The following is a 19,869-nucleotide window of genomic DNA, read 5'->3' as shown; positions in this document are numbered from 1 at the left end:
ATAATGGTGACTGCAGGGGTAAAGAAATTTTCTTATTATTTAAATCTCTTTAAAGATTACTGACTAAACAAAAATAACAATCTAGTGCAGGGTTTATAACATATACATAAATAAAATATATGACAACAACAGCATAAAGGCCAAGAAGGGAGAAATGAAAAACATATCATTGTAAGTTTCTTATGCTATATGTGGAGTGGTGTTATATCACTTGAAGGTAGATGTAATCATTTAACTATATGTACAGTAGACCCTAAAGCAGCCAGTAAAATTACAAAACAAAACAAATCAAAATACTGTCACTAATAAGACAACAAAGGAGATGAAGTAGAATCATAAAAAAGCACTCAATTCAAAAGAAGGCAGAAAGGGAGTATAAGAAGTACAAAGAACAGATGAGAAATGAAAACAAATAGTAAAATTGACAGACTTAAACCTAACCATATCAATAATCACATTCAGTGTAAATGGACTGAACATTCCAGTTAAAAAAAATTGTCAGACTAGATAAACAAGTATGATAAAATTATATGCTCCCTATAAGAAACAATTTATATATAAATATCAAGTAGATTAAAAGTAAAAGGAAGAAGATAGAGTGTGCTTATCATGTTAACACTAATTAAAGGAAAGATGCAATGGCTCTGTTAATAACAGACAAAGGATATTTCCAGGGATAAAGAAGGTCATTTCATAATGATAGAAGGGTCAGGAGGAAATAACCCTAAATGTTTATGATCACACACACAGAGCTTCCAGACACATAAAGCAAAAACTGATAGAACCCTCTGCCCCATCTCTAACCCCTGGCAACCAGCAATCTGTTCTCCATCTCTAAAATGCTGTCATTTTGAGAATGTTATATAAATACAACCATACAGATTCAATTTTAAGAAATCTTCTAAGACTTTCCTTTCTGCAACTTACAAAAATGTAAAGGATAAAGTTTAGCACTCTTAAAAACTTCTTCACAAAACTAAAACAGGTTGTGGTCTTCTCTCCTTTCCCTGCCTGCTGTTTCTCACTTTCCCAGCATAACATTTCTTCCTTATGTCTCAAAGCATAGAAAAGATGACCTCTCTTTTTCAGCAATACAGCCTTTATTTTACTTCGGTACGACAGTCAATCTTTCAGCTTTAACTTGGCAAATTATTATGATTTTTGTTTTTTGTTTTTTTCAATAGAAAACTTTGATTCTAGTGATCCTTGCCAGTTCTCCCAGCGTTCCCATTCCTCCAGAGCTTAAAATAATCAAACCTTACAAATATCCAAAATCTAAAAAAGATATTTTTAATAACTATTCAAGGGAAGCATTGTTTCCATTTTTCCCAGGAAGAGCAGTAAATCCAGAGGATTAGCTATAGCCTAAAATGTCAAACCATAAGAACTTTGGAATTACTAAGTACAAATAAATACTGACATTAATGTGTTCTGTTGCAAATGCCAGTGTTCTCTGAAACATGCTTTACGATATATTAGTGTACATAACACTGAAATGTCCACGTAGTAGTAGTAGTAGATATTCCTTGTGTAGTAGGGAAGAAAAGTCATCTTTTCTCATATAAAGCTGACAAAACAACTAGCTGTTGGACTCAATCTTTCAACACAGAATTCCAAGTGAGATGCTATACTCTTTAATTATAGAATGCATTTCAAAATTCACCTCTCCTGCCCAGTTCACTCATTCATTTGTTAATTACTGATTAGTAAAAACAGACCCGGTCCCCACCCACGGGGAGCTTTTGGATGTCCCATGGAAGAGACCTATCTTTAATCAAATAATTACACAAATGTAGGCTGCAAATGTAACCACTGCTGAGAAGAAATACATGGATTATGAGACTTTATGATAGAGGGTATAACACAGATAAGGAGGTCTGGGAAGGCTTCCTGTGTGTAGCATTGGTTGAGTTCTTTATTTTGATTCCTAAGGAGTCAAAGGAAGTATGTATTCACTTTACGAGGTAAATATTCAGTTGGCTTCTGGGCCAAATCCAGTGCACAGGTGGGTTTTGTTTGATATGCACATTTTAAAAAATTTGAATTAGGTGCCAATATTTGGAAATCAGGTAATTTTACATCAGATATATTTTCCCTAAATATGAAAAACAAAAAAAGAAAAGGTTAGTCAAAGATTTTGCCTTGCACTATCAAAACACCCAGCAACATTTTGTTAAATGGCCACTCCCATTGCCTGGTTCCCTTTAGTCCTCCAAGGCTTCCGTACGCTCATCTCACGGTTGGATGATTATCAAATGCCACATCTGTGCCCACTAAACTGCACTTCCATTTTCTAGAGTCTAGCTACCTACAGCAAATATCAGATGTGAATAAATAACCATTTAGTAATAAACACTATCCTCTTACTGAAACTGATTCTATTACCAATTTTACTGTTCTAGGCACTGAGGATATAGCTGTGAATAAAACAAAGCCCCTGTGCTCACAGAAAGACTGCATTTAATATACCCCTTCCTTTTCCCCTGTCTGCTTCTTCTCCACCCCAGTCCCTCAGTCCTCTGCCCTCATATCTCAACTATCCAGTCCTACAGGGCAGGAAGTAAGACTCAGATCTGCCAGAACCTAGAGGCCCTGTGTCCAGAACTGGATTGTCAAACAGAAGTAAAATGCATCCCATAAATACGAGCCACACATGTAATTAAAAATTTTCTAGGAGCCACATTAAAAATATGTAAAATAAATTTTCAGTGATGTATCTTATTTAACCCAATGTATATATCTAAAATATTTTTATTTCGATACATTAAAACAATATGAAATATGTTAGCATGATGTCAGCTGTGGGTTTTTATAGATGCCCTTTAACAGATTGAGAAAGTTTCCTATTCCTAATTTTTTGAGTGTTGTTATCATGAGAAAGTATTTTCTCGAATGCTTTTTCCGTGGCTATTGAGATGATTATGTGGTCTGGGGCCTTTATTTTACTGAAATAGTACAATATGTTACATTGATTGATTTTGGTACGTTGAACCAACCTTGTATTCCTAGGACAAACTCCACTTCGTCGTGGTGTAGAATCCTTTTTACATACTCCTGGATTTGGTCTGTTAATCTCTGAGGATTTTTGCATCTATGTTCAGAAGGAATATGGTCTGTAATTTTCTTCTCTTATGACATCTTTGTCTGGTTTTGGTAAGAGGGTAATATTGGCCTCACAGAATGACTTGGGAAATAGTCTCTCTTTTTCCATTTTTTGGGAAAAGCTTGTGAAAAATTGGTATTAATTTGTTCAGGGTTTAGAAGATTTTGCCCATGAAGCTATCTGGGATTGGGCTTTTTTCTGTGGAATAGTTTAAATTTCTTAATCTAATCTCTTTACCTGCTATAAGTCTGTTCAGATTGTCTGTTTCTTCTTGAGTCCATTTTTGTAGTTTATGCCTTTCTAGGGATTTGTCCATTTCATCTAAATATCTACTTTGTTGGCATACAGTTGTTCATAGTATTCTCTGATGTTCCTTTTTCACTGACTACTTCTATAAGATCAGTAATAATGTAACTCCTTTCATTCCTGATTTAAGTAATTTGAGTTTTCTTTCTCTTGGTCAGTCTAGCTAAAGATCTGCCAATTCTGTTGATCTTTTCAAAATGGCCACCTTTCATTTCATTGATTTTTCTCTGTGTTGTTTTTCTCTACTTTTTCTCTAATCTTTATTTCTTCCCCTCTGTTGCTTTGGGTTCAGTTTGTTCTCCTTTTTCTAATTATTTAAGATGAAAGATTAGGTTATTGATTTGAGATCTTTCTTCTTTTTTAATATAGGCATGTACAGCTATATATTTTGCACTGAACACTGCTTTAGATGCATTCCTTATGTTACTGTTTCATTTTCTTTTATTTCAAAGTACTTTCTAGTTTCATTTGTAATTTCTCCCTTGATCCATTTATTATTTAGGAGTATGCTGCTTAAAATTTCCACATATTTGTGAATTCCCCAAATTTTCTACAATTAATTGCCTATTTTCATTTACTATTTTTAGAAAGCATATGTTGTATGATTTCAGTCCTTTTAAATTTACTGAGGTTCGTTTTATGGCCCAGAACATGGTCTGTTCCGGAGAATGTTGTTGTCAAGTAGAGTGTTCTATAGATGTCTCCTAGGTCTTGTTGGTTTATAGAGCTGGTCAAGTCTTCTATTTCCTTGATGATCTTCCTTCTAGTTGTTTCATCTATGCTGAAATGGGTTATTGCAATCTCCCACTATTGTTGTTCAATTTTCCACATTACCCTTCAATTCTGTCAGTTTTGGGTTCATGCATTTTGGGGCTCCATCATTAGGTGCATATGTTTATAATTGTTAAAACTTCCTAATTATCATTATAATGTATCCCCGTGACAATTTTTTTTTTTAATGAGCCTTGCATACAACAAGGCCTCAAAAAATTGGGTAAACACTCAGAATTGTTCCTCTCCACGGAAATCTTTAGTAAAAGGCAAAAGATTTATACGATCTGAAGAGAAACCAGAGCCCCAGGACAATTTTTAAAGTCTGTTTCATCTGATAGTAGTATAGCCACTTCAGCTCTCCCTTCGTTACTGTCTGCATGGTGCATCTTTTTCCATCCATTTATTTTCAACCTATTTGTGTCTTTGACTCTGAAGTGTGTAACCTGTAGACAGCACAGAGCTGTTGGATCATGTTCCTCCCCTCCCCATTCTGTCAATTTCTACCTTTTAATAGGAATGTTTAATGCATTTACATTTCATGTAATTACTGATAAGGTAAGATTTACATCTGCCATTTAACTCTTTGTTTTCTATATGTCACAATGTTTTTGTTCCTCTTTTCCTCTATTACTGACTTCTTTCCTGTTAAATAGGTATTTTCTAGCATATGGTTTTAATTCCCTTGTCATTTCTTTTACTATATTTTAGGGGGAGTTATTTTCTTAGTGGTTCTCCTGGGAATTACAATGAGCATCTTAACTTATAAGAAAGTAGTTCAGATTAATACTAACTTGAAAATTTCAATATCATAAAGAAATTTCCCTGCAATGTATTATTTTCCTTCCCTCTCCTTTGTACCATTATTATCATATGAATTACACCTTTATATAAGCTCATCAACAGTTTTATAATTATTGCCTCATGAGGCCATATTTTAAATCAGCAAGAGAAAAGAGTTGCAAACAAAAATACATTTGTACTGCCTTTTATATTTATCTGTGTATTTATCTCTACCAGTGATCTACAGTCTTCACGCAGATTCAAGTTACCATCCAGTGCCTTTTCCTTTTAATCTGAAGGACTCCCTTTATGATTTTCAGGGGTCAGGTCAGTTAGTGGTGAATTCTCTCAGTTTTTCTTTATCTAGGAATGCCTTAGTTTCTCCTTCAGTTTTGAAGGATGGTTTTGTCAAATACAGAACCCTTGGTTGAGAGTTTTTCTTTCAGCATCTTGAATATGTCATCCCACTAACTTCCAACCTCTGTGGTTTCTAATGAGAAGCCAGCTGTTAATCTTACTGAGGCTCCCTGTATTTGATGTCACTCTTCTCTTGATGCTTTCAAGATTCTCTCTTTGCATCTATCTTTTGACAGTTTGATTATGATGTAAGTGTGGATCTCCTTTAGTTTATTCCCTTGAAGTTCACTGAGCTTCTTGAATTTGTAGATAATTTGTCATCAGATTTGAGAAGTGTTTCACCATTAATTATTTAGATATTCTTTTTCCCTCTTTCTCTTTCTCTCCTCCTCTGGGACTCCCATTATAAACTTTTTTTTTTTTTTAATATGCTTGATGGTGTACTACAGGTCTCTAAGACTGCTCGATTTTCTCAATTCTTTTTTCTTTCTGTTCCTCAGACTGGATTATCTCAATTGATCTATCTTCAAGTTTGCTGTTTCTTTCCTCTTCCAGCTCAAATCTGCTTTTGAGCCTGCTAATGAAATTTTCTTTTCAGTCACTGTACTTTTCAACTCCAGAATTTATATGTTATTTTATAATTTCTGTCTCTCTTTATGGATATATTCTATTTTGCGAGATTTCATTGTCATATTTTCTTTTAATTCTTTATACATAGTTTGCTTTAGTTCTTTGAGTATACAGTTTCTATTGATTACTCTTTTCTCCTGTATATGAGGCATACTTTCTTGTATCTTCATGTGTCTCATATCTTTTTATTGAAAACTGGACATTTTAGATAATGTAACAATAAATGTGACAATTCTAGAAATCAGACTCCCTTTTCCTAACTCTCCAAGATTTATTGTTGTTGCTGCTTTTGGTCATCATTGCAGTTGTTACAATTTGTTTAGTGACTTTTCTGGACTAATCCTGTAGTCTCTGTTCCCTGCAGTGTGAAACCACCGACGTCTCCATTAGTTTAGCATTAGCTAATGACTGGCCTGAGATCTCCTCAAATGTTTTGAACCAAAAAGTCTCCCAACATTTGCTGAGGGGATCTGCATGTGTGTTGGAGAATGCCTTTAACACTCAGGCGATTTAAACTTCTGCCTTAGCTGTTATTTACTGCTTGCCTAGGGCCTCAAAGTCAGTCCCAGGTAAGAGAATCAGGCCCTCTCAGGTCCTTCCTGCGCACAGCCCTCTAGTTCCCCAGGAATATGACAGAGCTCTTCGAAGTCTTTTATGGTGACTTTACTCCCGTATCTTCCTTTTAAGTTTTTGGCCAGGTTCTTATTTCCCCAACTGGTATCACCCCCTCAGCAGCTGAGTGTCAACTGCTGCTGATTATTTTTGACAAAGGTCCTGGGGACAGGGTTTTCCTGCAGAGCAAGTTCTAAGCTCCAGTCAGGTCAAACGACAACAATGCCCTGTGAACATGGCTTTTCCAGGGAACTGAAAGACAGGTCAAATAGGGACAATGCTCTGGGAATGGGACTTTTTTTTGAGGAACTCCAAACAAGGCATGCCCATCCAGTGGTTGAAAGCCTGCTGGTTTTCAAGGTTACTGTAGACCTGAGCAAAGGGAGATGGGAGCAGTTCAAGCTGCAATGCCACAAACTCTGCTCAATGAGATTCAGCAGTTTTTCTTGAATAAACACTCATATTGTTGGAAGCCTTTGGCTAATTTCAAGAGTTCTGAAAAAGTTGATTTTGGCCATCTTTGCCAATATTTTTGTTGCTTTTATGGAGGGGTGGATCTCCTCCCACCAGAGTTTGAAGGTTTAGTATGAAAAAATAACTCATATTGCTATAATACTTCTAATATATTCCTTAGTTGATAATTTTGTGTGTGTGCCTTAAGCACACAAAATTGCTTCTTACTATAAACTAAAGGCTCTGTCAAAGATACAGAGTTTAAAATTTCTCATTTAAATTTTGAAAATCCTGAGTCATCCCATGGGCTAGTTTCTCACCCACCAATCTTGGAAGCTCCATCTTTTTTCTAACTTTTACCTGCATCTTCAGCACAGCTGAAGGATAGCTAAGTTAATTAGGGAAGAAAAAAATCTGCTTTTAGAATAATGGGAAAGAATCAGAAAAGTAGGGGTAGAAGTGTAAAGAAGGGTTTCCCTCTATAAGCCTATTTTTAATGGATACCTATTTCTTTGACCATGTCAGCATAGAAAGAACACAAGATCTAAAGCCAGACAAATCCATAATCCATTCCCAGCTCCTCATCTTACTCAGCAACGTGACCTTGGGCAAGATATTCAACCTCTCATGCCTCACATTTCATTTACAAAATGGGCATAATAATTATTTTACAGGTTTTTGTTAGGCTTAAATAAATGCGAAAGTGCCTAGAACATGCAATAAGCACTCAATTAATAATCAGTTTCCTTGCTCTTAACTACGTGGAAACATTAAGAATGTGTTGGGAATATTAAGATCAAGAAGTCAAGAACTCCAAGTACAGAACTGCCAAAGGACCTAACAATTAGCTTACTAAGAGGAAATTAAATTAGGACCAGTACAGGCATACCCGGAGATACTGCGGTTTCAGTTCTAGACCACTGCAATAAAGTGAATATCGCAATAAAGCAAATATTGCAATAAAGTGAGGCACACAAATTTTCTGGTTTCCCAGTGCACATAAAAGTTATGTTTATACTATACTGTAGTCTATTACGTGTGTAAATAGCATTATGCCTTTAAAAAGTACATCTTAATTTAAAAATACTTTATTGCTAAAAAATGTTATCATTTAATCTTTCAGCTAGTCATAATCTTTTTGCAATAGTAACATCAAAGATCACTTATCAGGGACTTCCTAGGTGGCGCAGTGGTTAAGAAACTGCCTGTAAATGCAGGGGACATGGGTTCGAGCCCTGCTCTGGGAAGATTCCCACATGCCATGGAGCAGCTAAAGCCCATGTGCCACAACTATTCAGCCTGCGCTCTAGAGCCTGTGAGCCACAACTATTGAGCCCCTGTGCTGCAACTACTGAAGCCCACATGCCTAGAGCCCCTGTTCTGCAACGAGAAGCCACTGCAATGAGGAGACTGCGCACCGCAACGAAGAGTAGCCCCCGCTTGCCGCAACTAGAGAAAGCCCGTGTGCAGCATCAAAGACCCAACACAGCCAATAAATAAATAAACAAATTTATGTAAAAAAAATCACTGATCAACATAACAAATACAATCATAATGAAAAAGTCTGAAATAGTCTATGAATTACCAAATGTGACGCAGAGACATGACGTGAACAAGTGCTGCTGGAGAAATGGCACCAATAGACTCACCCCATGTAGAGTTGCTACAAACTACCAATTTATAAAAAAATGCAGTATCTGCAAAGTGCAATAAAGCAAAGTGCAGTAAAATTATGCTTGTATATTCTTTTTAAGAAGCCAGAACACAATGCATTTTACGTGCAAAAATTAACATAAAGTACCCAGCAGAGTTTCTGGCACATGGCATATGCTTGATAAAACCATGCTGAATAAAATAAGACTTCACATTATATTTTTTAAAGAGTAAGCTTTACACTTTCTTTTTTTTTTGACTGTTTTCTCTTACATAAGAGATGACATAAGCCATGCTAGCTAAAAGAGTATTTTTACAAAAACAAAAAATTCTGACAAATCAGAAGCAGGTACTCAGTCTTTTTGGCCATTTCAGATTCAGTGATATCTTAAACTTCCCAATTATCTCAAGCCCTGCCACTTGAGTTTCTTACATCTTAACCAATTCCATACAGTTTTTTCATGGTCTCTACCTTCTCTATAAAGATCCGATTTCATGTCCCACTGATCACCATGAACTCTAGCAGCAAATCTTCCACTTAATATTTGTTACCATCCCAATCTAAATAACTCAACAGAAAGGAAACTGATTGCTACTTTTCTGACATTTGAACTTTAAAGAAAACATACCAATGACAAGAGACAACTGTGTCCAGGGAACGTAAAATAACAAATAATAGCTAATATGTATGCAGCATTTACTATATAGCAGACAACATTATATATATATATATGAGATATATATACACCAGATTTTATATATATATATATAAAATCCTCATTTAATCCTTGTAATATCTCTATGAGTTAGGTACTATTTTAATTTCCAATTTTTAGATGAAAAATTTGCTATGTCAATTATATCTCAATAAAAGTTCTTAAAAAAAAAAAAAGAAACGAAACATTTGCCTAAAGTTAGGAAACCTAAGGTCACAGAGCTATTCAACTATATAGAGAGCCAAGATTTAAATCAGGCAACAAATGTTTTAAACTATGACGCTTTAGAGAAACTCTTAATCTGAAGTCCCATCCTTCTTAACTCAGGAAACGGCTCTGAAGGCTCTGAAGCACAATAATTATCTTGGTGTAACTGTTCTTCTGTGACACAAACATCTCAAACTAATCTGTCCCCCTCCTGTCCTGTCCTCCTCAGAGTCTTCTTTCTAATCAGCTGCCCCTGCTCCAATCCAGCCAGTACCCCACACTGCCAGGGGTGCAGCAGAAGGAAGAAAAGGAGGGCGAGCTAAGGAAAGTGAGAAAGAGAAAAAGACAGGATCAAAAAATAGATAAAAGAAGGATGAGAGAAATTTGTTGTGAGGTACAAGAAACATCTGGTGATAAAAACAGATAAAGTCAAGTGTGACCGATGGCACAAAATGGAAACTGATCTCCTATCAGCAATTACAATATCCTGTGCACAGCTGCCCCCAATTATCTATGCCATTTAATGCTTAAAAATTACGAGTGCACAGCACATCATCAATGCATAGACTTAACCATTCAGTAATTTTGAAAAGTTACTTGCGAAGTATTATACAAGCCAAAATGTAACATTATTTTTCATCTGCAGAGTATATAGTATGGGGTGTTGTACACTTGATAAGAAATTATTAATCAACTAGTTTTTAAACTTGGCAGCTCATTCTTATCCCTCTCTTGGTTAAGACAAGTTTCCTCATATCATTTAAAGTTCAAAGACATGAGACAGGAGAGTGAGCAAGCCACCTTTTTGCCAAGTGTTCTTATGACTTGGAAGCAATGGGCATTTGTTCGTGACCCTGTCTGGTTTTCAGCACAGAGCAGATAAGCTCTGAGAAACATACACCCACTGTTATATGGAGAAGAAAGAACAGACATCAAAGCACCACTCGTTTTATTTTTAGATACCATATCAAGGCTATTCAGGTTTCTTAAGAAGATCCAATAGAAAAAAAAAAGAAAGAGATTATCCCTCTCATGCTCGTGTAATACTGTGCCCTAAATAGGTCTCAGTTCATTTTCTTTAGATTGCAGTCCTTAGAATATACTCAGACCCACTGGTTCCCTTCTGCCTGATTGCCAGATACCTCCGAGGGAACGCTTTGCTAGGGCACAAATACAATGCATGTAAGACAAATCAGCATAATTTTCAAGTTACTTGCCGCTTCCAGGAATGCTAATTTCAGTAATAAGTATATGCCTTCCCTTCCCAAGACGTTAGCACTGCCATCAAAGAGATCTGGGTCATTTTCCTAGCTTTGAAGCTGTCAGCTTCCTCAAACACTACAGGAGGCAAACCAAGAAAAGCTAGAGAATGGCACGCACTAGAAAAATAATTTCCAAGTAACAGGTTCCTCCAAGAATATGTTTTCATTTTGAAGTTTTGAAGAAAAAGGCCTTTGCCAAGATCATAGAAGATAAAACCTCCATTCTTTTAGGGCTGACCTATCAATGGCCATATTTCTAGGAATGGCTTGTGCACTGAAGAAGAAACTAATGCAGAGCTTCAGGTCTGTAGCCAACTCAAAGCCACAAAGAGCAGCAACACACAGAGATGGAGCCAAGGCCCTGAAATATCCAGGAAGCAGGAAAATTCTGGAGAGGCAGAAAGGATAGACCTGACAATAACGACAACACTGGCTCACGGAGAGGAGGTGTGCCTGGTTCCTGGTCATCAAACTGATAATGGAGGGCACCCAGCCTTCCTGGTCCTTCCACCTCTTCCACCGTGACAAGGACTACCAGCAGCTGGCAGAGTGGCCTTGCGCACACAGCAGGGCCCTGGAGGACTTGGGAGAGCGGACGGTCTTTGCCACTTAATTCCTGTTGAGTGTTGGGCAAATTATTTGACTTCTCTTGAGTCTTGTAAAGTGGTGATAATAAAGCTTGTGTTGACTACTTCCCATGGTCACTGGGATGGTCAAATACAATAGCATACATCAGAGTATATTACAGTGGTATAAGAGATGGAAGATACAGGTCTAGGAGATGGGTTTCCTAAAAATTATATCAACCTAGGCAAAGGAAGGAAAGTTTAAGTTACAGCCAAACCCAATTCTCCATACAATACACCCCTGTCATATCTCTATGCCACTCAAAGACCACTAATTATTAGAAAACTCAGAATGCTTGGCTGAGACAGGCCAGGTGACATGTGGCAGTGGCTGGCTTTGTACTGTTCATCCTGCACCTTTTCCTTCTTCTGAACAAAGCTCTCTCTCCCCTCAGCACCCTTTGTCGTCATCCTCTCCCACTTGTGCTGGTAGTGCAGCCTGCCCCTCCCTGGCTACAGCTCCCAGAGGGTGGAGGCTGGGGTTACAAGTGATCTCAGGGGGCTGGTCACAAAGCTGTCTTGAAAACTGTAACAGAGAACTAAGAGAAGAGAGGCAGCTCCTCCCAGCAGACATCAGGAGGTTGGAGGCTTTGGTGCAGGGTGTATGCAGCCTATTTTATACAAATCAGAGGACGTTGGTTTGAGAAGAGGAAGTTAACACTAAGAGAGACAGAAACCCTGGACCTCCGGCTGCTGCAACACCCTATTCCAGAGGTCCTTGAGCTCTCCACCATCCCGCCACCCTGCCCCAACACAGCCCGCCCTTCTTAGGAACACGTGGCCCCGCTAAGGAAGTCCTAAAGCAGCATAAGTCAGTTTTTCGAACACATGATCGGGATGCATGGGCCCCACACTAAAGAAACAGTAATTTCCATACTAAGGTAGATTCATGGTCCATCGAAACTGGCATCCCATTTATGGCAAACACACCGAGGTCGTTTGCAGGAAACCATGCTTGTCTTCAAAAATTCAAGCTCAAACGGCTTTCAAAACATCCTAGCCTGGCTGTATGTTCACTATGATTCTGTGAATTTATCTTCACCCCTCTTGCTTCTGATTGCATTTTCAGTCTTTACCCACCCTTAAAGACAATCCATTCCAAATACGTACTGCCCACCCTGTGAAGCAATACTTATTCGGTATATTTGCTGCAATATAAATAAACTCATAAGAAGCCTCTTCAATGCTCAAAGTATGGCCTACAGATTCTCTTTGTCAGCTTTATTCATGTCACTGAGTTTCTGTCTTTATCAACATTAAAAGAAAAAAATTTCAGCCCCCTCGTTCTCCATTAAATCAGTCTAACCATCTTTCTCTAATTCTATGTATAAGTATAGTAAACAGAACCAGATAGAAGTCTTGTGTAATCTCAATGTCCCTGAGTGTTTTAGTCAGTGTTCCAGCAAATAAGAAGTAAGAGTAAATGGTGTGATAAAGGCAGAAACAGAAAAATGAGAAAAAATTTATGAACCCTAGAATTTATTCTAGGGTACATACAACACAAAAAAGCTGGAAAAAATACTTCCGAAATTGTTATTTTTGAGAGGCAGGATGATGGACAAATTCTTTTCTTACGTATATTTTTCTGCATTTACTAAAATTTCTACACTGGGTTTGTACTACTGTTCTAATTTTTAAAAGTTATTGGAAGAAAAAAAAAAGAAACATTGGGGGAAAAGTGTGAAACTGATGAGTTAAATGGTCAATACTGGGGTTAAAAGAGCAACTGATGACAGCAGAGAGTCCCGTCAAATGCTGTGGGGACTTTAGGCCCTTGCAGGGAAATCAGCTCCCATGCGGAGCCCTCAGCCAGCCTGGATTCCGGCAGTTCCAGAGGCAGGTAATAAAACAGGCTCAGAGCAGATCAGACCCTTTCACCAGAGAGCCTACTCCACTTTAGCAAACAATCATACCTAGAACAGAAAGGCACTTTTAAAGATATTTTAAAAGCAAATATAAAGGACCTCTAAACAAAAAGGCTGGAAGGCCTAGGTAGCATGCTTGCTTTCGGAGGCACCAGGCAAGGTTGGGCTCTGAAGCTTAAGGCCAACGAACCCACCACTGAGGAGCTAACGGTGGCCACATGGGGAGAATGTGCCTGGATCCTCCCCAGCTACTGGCACGTACTGGGTGTCCAATACATACCTGTTCATATAAAAATGACAGTTAACTGAATAACCACGATGAAATGTGTAGGCGGCTGAAGAGGTACCACTAACTTGCACACTAACTGGGAGAGGGGCCCAGAAGGAAGGCTTCCTGGAGGAGGTGACACTTGCACTGGGTTTAAAAGATAAGTAAGCATTTGCCAAGCAGAGAATGTTGAAAAGTGTAGGCAGGGGTCCAAGCAGACACAAAGTTATCAGCACTCAAAAGAAGTTGTGTAACCCCAATATCACTAAGTGTTCCAGTAAACACGTAGTAAGAGTAAATAGTGAAATAAAGGCAGAAATAGAAAAAAGAACACTGGAATTCATTTTGTGATACATACAAATGGCTTAGCTTCATGGAAACTAAAGTTGAACCAAGCTTTGAAGAAAGGGTAGAATTTGGATGAAAGTGGAAAGGGAAGAAAAAGGACAGCGTGAGCAAAGAAAAAAGGCTGCAGGGAAAAACGGAATGTGAGCTATTTATTCTTTTAGCAAATGTTGACTGAATGCCTACCATGTCCCAGGCCAGGGGACTAAGAGCTTGGGGTGCAAGAGAGAGCTTACATGTAATTCGACACACAACAACCCCATGAGACCGGTACTGTTCTCCCCACTGCAGAGATGAGGAAACTGAGCCTTTACAATGAGCATGCAATTTGTCCAAGGATACAGAACTCATAAAGAGCACAAACGAATTTTAGGTGTATTTTATTATAGCCAGGCTTTGGAGAACATTGATGAGCTGTTTGTTTCTTAACGTCATGGTTAAAGCTCAGAGGATATGGGGGAAACCCATGCAGCCCCTCTTCTGCTATTCAAGTGAAAAAAAGCATCATGAACGCTTCTTACTTTCCTTTTATGAATTTTTTTCAGCCCTGGAGGATAAATATGTGGGAGTCATGAGTTCTGACTTATAATCGTCCTGGTCCCCTTAGAATGATTACTAGCAGGATAAGACCAGGCTCTGGAAACAGCCTGATTATACCAACTGGCAACTGATTACGTCCATCCACTTCAGACTGTGCTCAGACAGCACAGGGAGCTGATCCAGTGAGTGGCCATCTGAGAAAGGTCAGTCGGGTTCCCTCCAAAAACGTTTCATAAAGACAAAGCCAGATTCAGGATTTGTGTGGAAAATGTTAAACACACCCTGTGCTGGAAAACTCAGAGACTCCCTAACGGCTGACGGCCTGCAGGAGACTATTCAGTAAACGACAACTCTTCCAAGAAGCTGAGCTGAATGATTCAGAGGTTGTCTAAAGTCAGCACTTGAACCCTTCAGGTTCCCTATCTCTGGCCAAGTTAATGTAGGTTCCTCCCAGGTGAAAAAGCTCTTCTTAAAGTAGAGAAGCTTTCAGCCCACAAGGTATGTTTCTAAACACAAACATACATACATGCAAACAGTGTTGATGAAGAACAAAAAACTTGCTTACAGTCTTCTTCTGAGCCCTCAGGTAAAAGAGAAAAAAAGTTTTATTTTTTTTTAGGGTCACTGAAAAGTCATTTGGGTCTATAGTAATTCTTCCTTTGCCTCATACTTTAAACTTCTACTTTTCAAACCAGAAGTGTTTCTTGTGGGCTTATTAAAAAGCTACAAGTCGCTAATCAGAAATAATATAAATGTTCTCCATTATTAAATAGGAAATTAGTTTTTCCTTTTAAATTTGATTTCTTTTTTAATTTTTTAATTAGAATACAGTTCTAAAGCTTGTAGTTATACAAATCTATTTTTCTGTTTCTTTTGGAACACAAAAGAGACAAATCTGATATTATTACATGTGATGATCATGGCAGCTCACGTAAAAGGGTCATTACTGTATCTGAAATGTCTAAGGTGAGCAGGCAGGCCCGTGGTTATCTCCCAGAGGGCACCCCCTTCCTCTACCCCCCAAACCTGGCATTACGTATGCTCTCTGTGGGGGAAAAATAACAAATAGAAATACTCTTACTAAAATATTTTTAAATGTGTATTTTCATAAAATAAAGGGTAATAACTTTATTGCAAAACTTGTCTACAGTTGAAGATGTGATCTGAAGTCCAGTTTGACCTGGAGGCTCTTTAACCAGGGGGCTGACTGCAGGATGATTTCAGCCTAAGTGGGTGCTGAGATCATTTCTGTCCTTCCCTTTTTCCTCACGTAATGTTAGGGTTTCCCAACGCTTTAACATTTCCTTGGAGATGGCTAAGTAACAGAGTTCAGCCACAGCAGCGGTCCACACAGTCCTCTCTTCTGTGTTCAGTGAATCTGTTCCCGCTGGCCTTTCACATCAGAATCCGCTCCAACTTATTAGGGCTAACAAGCATACAAAACTTGGACTAGAGAAAAATATTAAAAATATAACTTAAACATTTACTTTTAGGGCAGCAAAGAGAGATGGAAAATTCTACCTTATTCCAAAAAGTAGAGATGTTCACGGTCTTTTACAGTAACCAAAACTGCAAATAGGCTAGTGTTCCAGGCCGTGTGGGAGAAAAGTTTAAGACCATCCCAAACTGCAAGAAATGCTTACCTTGCGGAAACGGGAGGCATTTCTGTCTCCACTGGCCTATGAAAATCAAGGCCCCACATCTGACTACCTCACAAGTATCCCTTCCAAGTTTCGGCTTTTGTTTTTCTGGGACATTCAACTTTTCCAGACAAACTGAAAATAAGCAGCAGAGAGACCTAACTAGTATGTTTTAATATGTCCTTCACTATATCCTTTATGATATAACACAGCCCTATGGTAGGGTATCTCTTAAATGCATAACTTACTGGGGCTGACTTCCCGTCTGCTGGAAAAAACAACAGGAGATGGGCCTCCCACCCTGTGCTTACATCCCTGTACTTACACATCCACCATAAAAACAGCTAAATCTGAGGCTGGCCGTTTCTATCTCCCAATCCAGCTCCCTCGGGCTGGTCCTACTGCAGTGCTTCCTGGCAGTGTCCTCTGACCAGTGGCATCAGCATCACTGGAGGACTTGTCACAAATGCATATTCTCAGCACCCCCCCCCCCCCCCCACTGAATCGGAGACTCTGAGATGGGGCCCAGCTCCCCAGCTGACTGATGCCCTCAAGTTTGAGGAGCACAGTTGCCCAGCAGTTAACTATCAAACCAGCAGCATTTGTACACTCAGGACCTGCAGGTGGCAGTAAAGGCCAGCTAGAAGAATCAAGGCTCTAGAAGCTCAAGTTCTAAGTGCTACAAAACCAGCCTGCCTGACCACACTCTTCTTTTTAACAGTTCCGTAACAGCTGGCTCGGCCTCCTCCAATGAGTTCGAAGGTCACAGTACAGCTCAGCTTTGAACAGGAACTAGACTGAAATTCTTCTCGCCAGCCGACAGTAGACATCTTAAACCTACAATTTTCAGGGATGCAATCAATAGTTAACTATCTTAAAGGTTTTCGTGTTTAATATGATGAGCATACTTTAAGAACAAAAATTTCAATACTGATTAAATAGAACAAGATAAGAAACTCAAAGTATTCTCAGCCATTGTGTGTATCTGAATAAAAATAATGCACTTGATTCTGAATGATTAAAATCTTACTGAATTAATGTGACAACAGTGAGAAGAGAATTTTTTTTCTATAAAGCATGTATCTGGTAGTCCTTTACTAGATTCAGTGAAAACTCTGAATTTTGCATTAACTTCTCCTATACAAACTACAAACATCTCTAGTGAGGAGATATGGAGCAACAGGAACTCTCACACGCAGCTGGGAGTATCAATCGGTACAACCACTTTGGAAAACTGTTGAGCAGTGTCTACCAAAGCTGAACATAACAATATCCAGGACCAGCGATTCCACTCCTGGGTCTACACTGCAGAGAAATGAGCACTTCCATCTACCCAACGCCTCATAAAAGAGTGTTCTTAGAAGTGTAGCCCATAATAGTTGCAAACGGGAAATAATCCAAATATCCATCCACGGTAGTGGAGATAAATATTATGGATATGCATACAATAAAACATACACAGCAAAGAAAACACAAACCGGACTACTGCTGCACAGAATGCGGATGGACCTCACAGACGTAATGCTGAGTAAAAGACGGCAGGTACAAAGGAACACACACTTATCCAAACAGGCGGAACAAATTTCTGGTGACACAGGTCAGCACAGAGGTTACTGAAGCTATCTACCAACAGGCAAGAGGAGCTCACTGGAAAAGTTCTAGGTCTTGACCTGGGGAATGGTTACAGGAGTGTACACGTATGAAAAGTTCATTGAGTTGCACACTTAAACGTGTACACTTTATGTGTTATACTTTTTTATAAAGGGAGAAAAAGTTAAACATACACAAAATATTCTTGACAGATGGTCATGTAACAATTTTCAATATCCATCAGAAAAATCTAGATTACTTGGCAACTATATCGTCATCAGAACATCATTTACTACAAAAACACTGTATTTGCTGAGCTAAATCTCAAAATCAGATACAGAAAACAACGGGTTTCCCTTATACCCAATGTTACGCCGTCAAATCAATGTATCATCCTATGAAAAGGCCAAACCTTTCTGGCTTGCACTCCCTGGTCCCAAACTCCATTTATTCTGCCACTTCATGCCATCATGGGTGGCAACTGATGTCCATCATCCCAAGCCCCAGCACTCCTACCGGCTCCAGCATTCCTGTCTTTAGCTACCTGCCTGAATCTCTTTGAACCACCCTTGCCCTACGCCCCCCGCCCCCAACCCATCCAGCTTCCCTCCTGCCTCACAAACCAAGGCCTGTCCCTGGGCAGGGACTGTGTTAAGACAGCGCTGCCCCGAGGCCAAGGCGGACCCACTGGATCCTAGGTTCCAATCCAGCGGGACTCATATGCTAAGCCAGCGGGATTCCAAATTACACCCCAAAAGGAGAGTCCTCCAGGCCTCGCAAGCAGGCCCCGAGGCCCTGAACCGGTGCTGCTCTCCCCAGGCCTGGGGCCGCTCCCTCCGGCCCACCAGACCCGGAAAAAAAACTCGCTCGGTCTGTTTCTGCGCGTAAGGCGGAGGTTTTGAAAAGCGTAGCTGCGGGCCCTTGTGACCAAGACGAGGAACCACGTGTTCCGGGAGACAGTCGGGTCCCGCACGAGCGGCCGAGGGGCCCGCAGCGCCTGCGCCACGGCGCCTCAGCTCTGCGCTGACCCGGGAACCAGCTGGGGCGCGCGCGCGCGGGGTCCGCAGGCCGGAGGGGGCGCGCCCGGCCGCCGCCGGCGCCTCAGCCAAGACCCCGCCCGGGCGCCGCCCCCGCCGCCGCTTGGCGCGCTCTCGGGCCGGGCCGCCGCCCCGGGGCGGGCGTGTTTACCTGGGACTAGGAACACGTGCTGCCGGGCGCGAGCCCCGTCTCCGCAGTCCGCGCCGCCCGCCATGTCGCCCTCGGGGTCCTCGCGGCGCCGGCTTGCTGAGAGCCCGATGGCAAATGGCGGGAGAAGCGTCGATTCCGGGGAGCGCGGCGCGCGGGGGGACTGGCGGGGCCCCGGGGGCGGCCCGCGGGGCGAATTTCGTTTCGTTTTCGGAGCCCGCCAGCGGCCAGGGTTAAGGGTTTAAATGGAGCGCCAGGCCCAGGCCGCCGGCCCACTGGCGCGTCGCCCACCGGCGGGGAAGGGTCGCGGCCTCTCCCCTCCGCGGCTCGGCCAATGGTAGGTGCTCACCCGCGGCGCCCGGTGACGCGGCGCCGGGGGCGGCGACCCAGAGCGGCGGCGGGCGGGGTCGCCTCGGCCCTGGGGTGCTCGGTCGCCGCGCCCAGCCAGCGGCCCTCCGCGCGAGGAGGGGCCGCGGCCCAGGGACCCCCCACGCTGCCGGGCAGGGGGGACAAGTCCGGGTCTCTGGGGAGTGGGGCTGCCGGGGCGATGACGCCCGCCGTCCCCGGAGGCTGGGGGACTTGCGCATACCTAGCGGGAGGAAAAGCCTGGAGCAGATGCACGTGAAGGACCGCAGCTATCACGTCGGAAGCCTCATTTAGAAGCCTCATCCTAACTGTTCCTCGTCAGCGGATCTTGATCTCATTTGCATTCCGCGATGGAATTAATGTCAGAATCTGCTGTGCTTCGTGATTCATAAGAAAATGCATGTAAATCGGTCCTCTGAGTGGGCTTAGTCCTCATTACTAAAAAGAGGGGCACAGTTTGAGGCTCAAAACGTGCTTTTCGTTGTTTTGGAAGACGTTGATTTGTAATGAGTTAAAATTAAGACTTTTAAAAGCGGTGTTTAACAAGGTAAGAGTCATGAAATTTGGGGATTTCAGATTTTAAAAATAAAA

The 19,869-nt window shown here is 40.8% G+C and overlaps 1 protein-coding gene and 1 non-coding gene across 4 annotated transcripts in view; both read right to left on the bottom strand.

The window, feature by feature from the left end:
- Nucleotides 1-19,246, bottom strand: part of RNASEH2B (ribonuclease H2 subunit B) — a 73,763-nt gene extending 54,517 nt beyond the window's left edge. The window contains exon 1 of one of the 3 annotated variants that reach the window (XM_057707779.1): nt 18,916-19,246. In XM_057707779.1, coding sequence (XP_057563762.1) covers nt 18,916-18,979 — 64 coding nt within the window. In that variant the 5' untranslated portion in view covers nt 18,980-19,246. The remainder of the gene's footprint in view (nt 1-18,915) is intronic. The other 2 variants (XM_057707777.1, XM_057707775.1) reach the window with 2 other exon arrangements.
- On the bottom strand, nt 4,371-4,487 carry LOC130836029 (U5 spliceosomal RNA). The gene has a single exon (XR_009049093.1). It is a non-coding gene; the product is annotated as a U5 spliceosomal RNA (small nuclear RNA).
- Nucleotides 19,247-19,869: the final 623 nt, after the last annotated feature.

The sequence above is a fragment of the Hippopotamus amphibius genome, chromosome 14 (assembly GCF_030028045.1).
Source record: "Hippopotamus amphibius kiboko isolate mHipAmp2 chromosome 14, mHipAmp2.hap2, whole genome shotgun sequence".
Classification (NCBI taxonomy): Eukaryota; Metazoa; Chordata; class Mammalia; order Artiodactyla; family Hippopotamidae; genus Hippopotamus; species Hippopotamus amphibius.
The sequence above is the reverse complement of the archived record's forward strand: the minus strand, read 5'-3'. Positions and strand labels throughout refer to the sequence as shown.